At 49.5% G+C, this 10059-nt stretch overlaps 1 protein-coding gene across 1 annotated transcript; it reads left to right on the top strand.

Moving 5' to 3' along the window:
- Positions 1-1174: 1174 nt before the first annotated feature.
- Positions 1175-2092, top strand: LOC135999878 (olfactory receptor 14J1-like). Its single transcript, XM_065653451.1, has one exon. It carries the CDS (start codon positions 1175-1177, stop codon positions 2090-2092), a length of 918 nt encoding a protein of 305 aa, XP_065509523.1.
- Positions 2093-10059: the final 7967 nt, after the last annotated feature.

A 10059-nucleotide genomic window follows, 5' to 3' on the forward strand; every position in this document is an offset into this window, starting at 1 on the left:
AGGACAAAGGGGTGGAAGAAGAAAAATGTAGTAATGGTTCAGGACTGAGATGAAAAAACAAATGAAAAATACACCGGGACTGGGATGGAGTGACAGAGAAAGGGCAAAGGAACAGGGGGCGGGACAGCACTGAAGGAATAAACAACTGTGGTGGGCAGTGGGACAGAGAGATGGAGAGAGGAAAAACAGAGCAAGAGAGAGAGGAAAGAAGGGGCAGCAGCTGGACAGGGGGATACAGTGAGAAAAGATGGGACCGGGAACAGAACAGAAAGGAAAGAAAAAAAGGACAAAAAGACAGCAAGAGGGAAAAAATGCACAATCAAGCAATCAGGTCAAGAAGCCGACACCGGGGGGGCAGCAGCTGCTCTCCAGTCTGCTGCTGATCTGCACGGGAACCGCCACTCCTCTGCCCATGTACAGCAGCAGCATCACATCTGCTGAACCCATCAGCCTTAGGCTGACCTGTCCTTTTTTCCAACCTGCAAACCTCTGCTCTCAGCAGTGCCTGGGGGCTTTTCAGGGTAACATGGCAGTGTGATCAGCCTCCATCTCAGCAAGGTGCCAGCCCAGGGCAGCTGGAGCAAGACAGAGGGACAGAGCAGCTGCCCTCACTCTGCACTGACCCACAGGCATTCTCTTGCCTTGCAGGACTCGCTCTGTTCTCCCTGAGTGCAGTAGAAATTCTGAGGGTTTCTGACAACCAAGAACACTCTCCAGGGGAATTTCAGGATTGGACTAGATGATCTTTCGAGGTCCCTTCCAATCCCTAACGTTCTGTGATTCTGTGAAGCTTTAAAAAAGCCCAAACATTTCAAATTTCATTTTACCGTCCTGTTTCATTCTCAGGATAGTGCAGATGCTGACAGGCTCTTCTCACCAGCAGCAGTTTCAGATGACAACTTTGAACCCCACGACTGGCCCCTGCCCCCGTTCCCATGACCCCTGCTGCAGAGCAGGGCTGACTCCTGGGCAGCCAGCGGGCACAGGCCCTGCTCTTCACGGCACCTCCAGCCAGCACCACCCATGGAGCTGAAGGAAGGTCTGGAAAAGGACAAGGGGGTGTGGAGCAGGGGAGGATGTGTGAGAAATGGCTTTGATTTTGCTCAGAGAAGTCTCCCCTAATGTGTCACTGTCATTCCCTCCTCTGACAGTGCCCCATACCCAGAGCCAGCAAATGTCCAACAGCAGCTCCATCACCCAGTTCTTCTTCCTGGCATTCTCAGACGCACGGGAGCTGCAGCTCTTGCACTTCTGGCTCTTCCTGGGCATCTACCTGGCTGCCCTCCTGGGCAACGGCCTCATCATCACCACCATAGCCTGTGACCAGCACCTGCACACCCCCATGTACTTCTTCCTGCTCAACCTCGCCCTCCTCGACCTGGGCTCCATCTCCACCACTGTCCCCAAATCCATGGCCAATTCCCTCTGGGACACCAGGGCCATTTCTTATATGGGATGTGCTGCCCAGCTCTTTTTTTTTCTTTTCTGTGCTACAGCAGAATATTCTCTTCTCACAGTCATGTCCTACGACCGCTACATTGCCATCTGCAAACCCCTGCACTACGGGACCCTCCTGGGCAGCAGAGCTTGTGTCCACATGGCAGCAGCTGCCTGGGCCACTGGGTTTCTCTATTCTTTGCTGCACACGGTCAGTACATTTTCACTGCTGCTCTGCAAGGGCAATGCCCTGGACCAGTTCTTCTGTGAAATCCCCCAGATCCTCAAGCTTTCCTGCTCTCACTCCAACCTCCGGGAAGTTGAGCTTCTTGTCTTTAGTGCCTGTTTACTTTCTGTGTGTTTCATTTTCATTGTGCTGTCCTATGTGCAAATCTTCAGGGCCGTGCTGAGGATCCCCTCTGAGCAGGGACGGCACAAAGCCTTTTCCACGTGCCTCCCTCACCTGGCCGTGGTCTCCCTGTTTGTCAGCACTGCCATATTTGCCCACCTGAAGCCCCTCTCCATCTCCTCCTCATCCCTGGATCTGGTGGTGTCTGTTCTGTACTCTTTGGTGCCTCCGACACTGAACCCCCTCATATACAGCCTGAGGAACCAGGAGCTCAAGGATTCCCTGTGGAAACTAATGGCAGGATGATTTTCAAAAAGAATAAACTAACCATCATCTTCTCTTTAACAGATAACAGTTTTAATGTAAGATATTACAGCCCTGGTTTTTGTGTGTCTGTGGTGGTGGTGTTTATTTCTTAATCAGTCATTATGTTTTTGTCATCCCCTTTCTAATTTATTCTCTGCTTTTCCTTTTCAACCCACTGGCTGCATAAATATGGACCCATGTTCTCTGAATATTTAAACAAAATAAAGGGCTCTGCAGTGACTTTTTTCTCTGAGATTCTTCCTCCAAGGCCTATTTTGAGCTGCAGGGACAGTTCCTGTGCATGGGTGGAGGGGAAAAGAGTCCAGCCTGGCAGCACTGCCAGGGAGTACCAGCACTTGGCCTTCCAGAGCTGTTCTCGTTCCACTCCCACACTCTCCTTCTCATCCCTTGTGTTGGTGCAAGGCCTGAGTGCTCTGGCAGCCTGGTCACTGTCCTGCTGTGTGTGAGTCCTGTGAGCGCAGGCAGGGACAGGCAATGGGCACTGCTGTGACAGAGCTGGCCTCAGAGCAGCCTTTCCAGATGTCAAGGTGATCTCCCCAGGGCAGGGCCTGAAGGTTTATCTCTTCCTACAAAGTTTCTCTCAAGAACATTCCCATTACACTGACTGAGAGATTGAAAAAGTGAAAAACTGTAGGCCTGCAGGTTTGGGGCATTCAGCAGTGTCCTCTCACAGCCAGGCCTCCTGCCAGAGACCTGCAGGACCAGCAGAGCAGGGTCTGGGCTGTACACTGGACACCCTGAGGAAGCTGCCCCAGGGTAATTGTCATGCACTGGCCCTCACAGCCACCATTGCCAGCCCTGGGCTGTCACACCAGCTTGGAGAATTTGTTCCTGAATGAGCAGATCAGCAGTCCATGTTTGCATTGTACAGAGGAGATGTGAGCATGCACCTCATGTACGTGAGCAGTATTATGGAACCAGTGTTATTCAATATATTAATCAATGACTTGGATGAGGGAATTGAGTGTACTATCAGCAAGTTTGCTGATGACACCAAGCTGGGAGGAGTGGCTGACACGCCAGAAGGCTGTGTTGCCATCCAGCGAGATCTGGACAGGCTGGAGAGTTGGGCAGGGAAAAATTTAATGAAATATAACAAGGGAAAATGTAGAGTCTTACATCTGGCCAGGAACAACCCTAGGTTCCAGTATAGGTTGGGGAATGACCTATTAGAGAGCAGTACAGGGGAAAGGGACCTGGGGGTCCTGGGGACAGCAGGGTGACCATGAGCCAGCACTGTGCCCTTGCGGCCAAGAAGGCCAATGGTACCTGGGGTGTATTAGAAGGGGGGTGGTTAGTAGGTCGAGAGAGGTTCTCCTTCCCCTCTACTCTGCCCTGGTGAGACCTCATCTGGAATATTGTGTCCAGTTCTGGGCCCCTCAGTTCAAGAAGGACAGGGAACTGCTGGAGAGAGTCCAGCACAGCCACAAAGATGATTAAGGGAGTGGAGCGTCTCCCTTATGAGGAAAGGCTGGGGGAGCTGGGTCTCTTTATCTTGGAGAAGAGGAGACTGAGGGGTGACCTCATTAATATTTATAAATATATAAAGGGTGGGTGCCACGAGGATGGAGCCAGGCTCTTCTCAGTGACAACCAACAGTAAGACAAGGGGTAATGGGTTCAAGCTGGAACACAAGAGGTTCCACTTAAATTTGAGAAGAAACTTCTTCTCAGTGAGGGTGACGGAACACTGGAACAGGCTGCCCAGGGAGGTTGTGGAATCTCCTTCTCTGGAGACATTCAAAACCCGCCTGGACACCTTCCTGTGTAACCTCATCTGGGTGTTCCTGCTCCAGCGAGAGGATTGGACTAGATGATCTTTTGAGGTCCCTTCCAATCCCTGACATTCTGTGATTCTGTGATTTCTGTGTTTCACTCCAGGAACAAACCCCACTGGCCCAGTGTGATTCATCTCAGCTGCCTTGGACAGGCACATTGCAAGTGCTGCTGTCTGCTACATCACCCTTGACCACGATTTGGGATTGTACTCTCATGAGAACAGTAAAATCAGAAGTTCTTGGATCCTTGGAAGAGGCAAACCTCAAACCCACCTTTGTGAAGGGCAGTAACAAGAACTGGGAGAATAACAGGCTGGCCAGCCTACCACCATCCTTGGGAAGGGGATGGGACACGTCCTCCTGCAACCATTTCTAGGAATGTGAAGGACAAGGAAGGGATTGCTGAACCCAGATGCACAAGGGAAAGAAAGGCATGATGTGTACAGGGAATTTACAAGGCCTCAGACATGGTCTCCTTCTGGCCAGAGTGGTGCTGACTGGGCTGAAGAAATGGATGCTGAGTAGGAGGTTGGCTGCATGATCAAGCCCAAATATCATCAGTGGTACAAAGTCCTCTGTGCAGCCAGTTACTAGTGTCACCTGGGAAGGTACTTCTGCCAAAGTGCCCACAGGCCCTACCCAGGCAGAGGCCTTGGAGAAGGGTCATCATGTCCATCCCACCTGAGTACATGATGGGACAGCTGCAGGAACGTGGTTGTGTCTGTCAGAAAAGCTGAAACGCCAGCAGCAGTCCTGGGATTTAGGAGCTCATGGTGAGGTTCCTTCTCTCTGGGCATCTGAAAGACCACAAGAAGCCTAACAGGTTGGATTCTCTGCTTGAAGGGTAAGTTTGAGAATGGTTGAGCTTTTCTTGGCAATGGGAAAGAGCAGGAGAGAGAAAAAAGTCACAAAGTGCAACTTGGAAGGTGGAGACTGGATATCAGGAGCTGAGGGACCCGGGGGTGTTTAGCCTGGAGAAAAGGAGGCTGAGGGGAGAACTTCTTGCTCTCTACAACTATCTGAAAAGAGGTTGTAGCATGGAGGGTGTTGGTCTTCTCCTGAGTAGCAAGTGATAGGATGAGAGGAAACAGCCTCAGCCTGTGCCAGAGGAGGTTCAGAATTGATATTAGGAAACATTTCTTCATGGAAAAGGTTGTGAAGCAGTGGAACAGGCTGCCCCGGGAAGCGGTTGAGTCACCATTCCTGGAGGTGTCTAAAAGATGTATAGATGAGGTTCTTAGGGACATGGTTTAGTGCTAGAGTTAGGTTATGGTTGGACTCGATGATCTTAATGGTCTCTTCCAACTCAAATGATTCTATGATTCTATGCCTGAGGGGTGATTTCCCAGATGGTGGAGCTTTCCTTGGAGGTAGGAATCATAGAATCATTGAGAGTGTTGGAAGGGAGCTTGAAAGGTCATCTAGTCCTATCCCCCTGCCATGAGCAGGGACATATTCAACCAGCTCAGGTTGCTCAGAGTCCATCCAGCATGGCCTGGGATGTCTCCAGGGATGGGGCATCCACCACCTTTCTAGGCAATCAGTGCTGTTATTTCATCTTCCTCATTGTAAAAAATTTCTTCCTCATGTCTGGCCTTTATCTCTCCTGTTCTAGTTCAAAACCATGACCCCTTGTCCTATCACAACATGCCCTGCTAAAAAGTCTGTCCCATCATTCTTATTGTCCTATTTTAAGTACAGAAAGGCAGCAATAAGAGCTGTTCCATCTCTCTGATCATCTTGGTGACCCTGCTCTGCCCCTCTCCAACAGGTCCATGTCTTTCCTGTACTGAGGGCTCCAGAGCTGGACGCAGGACTCCAGGTGGGGGTCTCACCAGCGTGGAGCAGAGGGCCAGAATCTCCTCCCTTGACCTGCTGGTCATGCTCCTTCGGATGCAGCCCAAGATATGATTGGCCTTCTGGGCTGCAAGCGCACATTGCCGGCTCCTGTCCAGCCTTTCACTCACCAGTATCCCCAAGTCCTTCTCGACAGGGCTGCTCTCAATCCCTTCATCCCCAGTCTGTACCGATACCGGGGGTTGCCCCAACCCAGGTGCAGGACCTTGCGTTTGGTCTTGTTGAACCTCAGGAGATTCACATGCGTCCACTTCTCAAGCTTATCCAGGTCTCTCTGGATGGCCTTCTGTCCCTCAGGTGTATCAGCAACACCACTCAGTTTTCTGACATCTGCAAACTTGCTGAGGGTGCACTTGATTCCACTATGTCATTGATGAAGATATTAAACAGTACTGATCCCAGTATGGACCCCTGAGGGACGCCACTTGTCACCAGCGTCCATCCAGACATTGTGCCGCTCTCTGGGTGCAACCATTGAGACAGTTCCTCACCTACCAAACAGTCCAGCCATCAAATCCATATCTCTCCAATGTAGAGAGAAGCATGTTGTGAGGGACCATGTCAAAGGCTTTACAGAAGTCCAGCTAGGTGACGTCCATAGCCCTTTCTTGTCCACTGATGTAGTTACTCGATTGTAGAAGGCCACTGGGTTAGTCAGGCAGGACTTGCCCTTGGTGAAGCCGTGCTGGCTGTCTCAAATCACCTCCCTGTCCTCCTTGTGCCCTAGCACAGCTTCTAGGAGGATCTGTTCTATGACCTTCCCAGGCACAGGTAAGAGGCTGACAGGTCAGTAGTTTTCAAGGGCCTCCTTTCCACAGCAGAGGAGAGAAAAGCTGCCACACAGCGCAGCTTGGAACATGGAGACTGGACATGAGGAGGAAGAAATGTCACTCAAAGGGTAGTGCTGTTGTACGAGAAATCATCCAGAAGGAGCATGAGATAAGTCCACCTCCTTGTGTTTCGAGGAACAGAGCGTGAGAGTGGAGACACATCAGTCAATGTATGGAAATACCAGGGTGAGAGCAAGGGGAGGAAGCGACATGGGTGTCTACAGCCTGCAGGGAAACAGAAGCAGCTGTGGGACAGTGTAGGACAACTTGTGGTGAAGATGGCAAAGGGCACTGTCAAAGCTGGATGTCGCCAAGAGAACCCAAGTCTTTGTCCCCTTGGCTATGGCAATCATCTCTTTCACCAAGGCCTATGAGGAGCCATGTTGTCCTCAGGCACTGGGGCACCTCATGGCCTCCTTGCACACCCCAGTAAGGCTGGGAACTGTCACACCATTGTCCTTCACTCAGCATCACACACCCCACATCCCCCTGCCCCAGGAAGAGCCCTGAGCAATGGGTGAGGGACAGGATCTGCCTTCCCAGGGGCTGGGGGTCAGGCCTTGGCCTCTCTGCTTCATCAGACAAAACCAGGGTTTTCTCAGCATCTCAGCTGCCTGCACATTTCCCTTTGTTTATCTGCCATCATGGCCTCCAATTCTCTGCTCTAACGAGTCCCTGGGGAGGCTTTGCTGTTACTTGCCCTCAGTGGAACTCATTAATACTTCAAGGTACTTAGTACTTTTTTCTTCTGACTTTGACTTCTGGAAAGGTTTGTGCAATCTCCTCTCAGCACCTGAGGTTCAAGGATTCAGCACCAAATGCACCATGGGGCTCATTACACTAAAGAAAGCTCTAAGAAACCATGTCTTTCTTGTAATTTCCTTCTAGTCTTGTACAGTTAATTAGAGAGGTTTCCTACTGTAGTTACGATGAGTGATTTCAAAAACCTCCTAATAAAAATGACTTTTTTGTTGTTGTTGTTAAAGGATATAGTTTATTGGTTTTCAATGTGGAGAAGAGGCGATTGCAGCATTATCTGATATTGATCCAGCGTCTCTCCCAAGGAGGTCTGGACTGGTTGGAAAAGCTGTCCCTTGAGGTCTGACACCGTGCGGACAACCTTGCTCCTCACCTCCCCAACCCCATCGTTTCTCTCATAGGCCACCTGGGACTTGTATCCCTTTTCCTTACACCAGACTTCTCCACTGCCATCTGCAGCTGGATGTTCCAGCTCCTTTGCACCAGCTCCCACCCGCTCTCCTTAGAGACCTGGCTGCACACAGGCAAAGAGGGACTTTTCTTTCCTTTTGAACAAACACAATAAAACCGATAAGATTCATGATTAAAATAAAACACACTTCTCAACTGTATGCCAAGGACAAACTGCCACCAATGATGTTCACTCTCTCCAAGGCATAAGCATGCAAGAAATGTTTTAGACAGAAAGGAAATTATAAAATAAAGGCAACAAAAGAGTTGGCTAAAGACAGAATTAGGTAAATTACTGAAAGACAAGGAAGCTTTTAACTCCTTGAAGCTGAAAGCAGCAACTGAATTGTTGACAAGTGTCTGAGTGATCAATGAGTAGGAGGAAGGGAAATCCAGAGAGCAATTGCAATTGCTTGTGTGCAGATCAGTTGCTGGAAATGGTACTTCAGATATGGTCAGTTTAGTTAGTGCAGGAGGAAATACCTGAAGAATGAAGGAGATCAGATGCACACCCTAACAGAGAGAGTGCTGAGAAGGCAAATCTTGTGGAAGATCAGAAGTTCTCCACTTGCTCTTAATGCACAGCCTGAAAAGTCTCCTTTTGATCTCATGGGAAAACACTGATATTTAAAGTATTCCAAACAAAGAAAGGAGAATTACAACACCAACAATATTTGATGCTTAAAGTTGCAAGAAGACATTTCCTTCACTCTACATCTTTCATTTGGTTTCTTTTTCCCTTCATTTTTTAAAAAATGTTCTCTAGATTTCTATCCTACAAAAGCCTAGAGCATTAAGAAAGATAATCCTTGTGTCTTGCACAGAGTCGAAGGTGCCAAAAAATCCACTGCCTGTCAATGCCTCTTTTTACTCTTGGCGCAGAGTGAGTCATGCTCGAAGCTGTTGGCCACTCTTTTCTGATGGACGAAAGAAGGATAAGAAGGTTAATTGAAAGGTTCTCTTTTTAGATGGCCATGTTGACAGTGATCTCAACAGATCTGTGTTGTCTTTCTATGTGATCATAAGGAAAGAAATATATTAATGTGCTGGTAAACATATAGTAAAATACATAATTGTCTCCAGCTACACAGCAAAATACATTTCCTACCAGCACTCTCAAAGGAAGTATCTTTCTTCTGAGAAATTGCTGCCTCCCAGGCCTCTGTGACTTGAGACAGGAATCTGGAGGAGAACAACCAGCAGTAGATGGGGATCAAGTCAGGGGTCACTGGAACTAACACAATCCTTTCCAGTCTATGGGACAGGAGGGGCAGCATCCCAGGAGCTGAGACAGCAGGACCATGTCACAGTGAGGCCACTCTCCACCACCTTGGAAAGCTCATGGAGACTGGGGGGACTCCCTGACCACTGGCAGCTCTCACACATTGTCTGCACTTCTCAAAAATGGCCAATGGGTGAGCAGGGGAACTAAGGGCTGTGCCCCAGAACATGTCCACTGGGACCCCATTTCGGGGTGTCTGGAAGAAAAGGTGACGGGGTTTACCCAGGGCAGGTTGTGTCTGTCCATCCTCTTTGCTTTCTGTGAGGAAAGGACAGGGTTGCAGGATGTGGGGAGAGCAGTGGTGGTCTGTTACCTGGCAGTCAGCAAGGCATTCAGCATCATGCCCCACAATATTCTTGTGTCCAAGGTAGGCTATTATGGTCTGTGTCAGTGTGCAAGTAGATGGGTAAAAAACAGTCTGGATGGTTGGGCTTGGAAAGGTGCTATAGAAAGGGAGAAATTTCCCAATCCTGAGGACAGTCAAGCACTGGAAGCTGTTTCCCAGGAGTACGCAGCCACTCTGCCCCAGAAAGTGTCCAAGATGTGTTTGGATAAAGCCCTGAGTAATCTGGTCTGACCCTGCTTTGAGCAGGAGGTTGGTCAAGACACCTCCCGAGGTCTCATCCAGCCTGAATGATGCTGTCCTTCCTTCCCCTTCATGTTTTCAATTGAGGTAGAGCTCTCAGGATCTCTCTGACCACAGAAGTAATTCACATGAGGTCCAGGGCTGCCTTACAAGTGCCCCCAAACAGTCCTGACCACATCTTGTGCATCCTTTTTCATTTGCCTCAACCCAGCGTCATCTTTTTTGCTATCATCATGCTCACCTTGTTGATCCTTTCAGAGCAGGTTGCTCAACAGGTGTCAGCATCCATGTACAGAGTCTGCACATCAGCCAGGCAGCAAAGCCATCGTTACAGAAATGGAGACGAGGCTCTTGACCAGCTCCTTGAACTCAGATATCAGCATGCCATGTCTGCTGAGATTCCAG

This window comes from Caloenas nicobarica, chromosome 30 (assembly GCF_036013445.1).
Source record: "Caloenas nicobarica isolate bCalNic1 chromosome 30, bCalNic1.hap1, whole genome shotgun sequence".
Taxonomy (NCBI): Eukaryota; Metazoa; Chordata; class Aves; order Columbiformes; family Columbidae; genus Caloenas; species Caloenas nicobarica.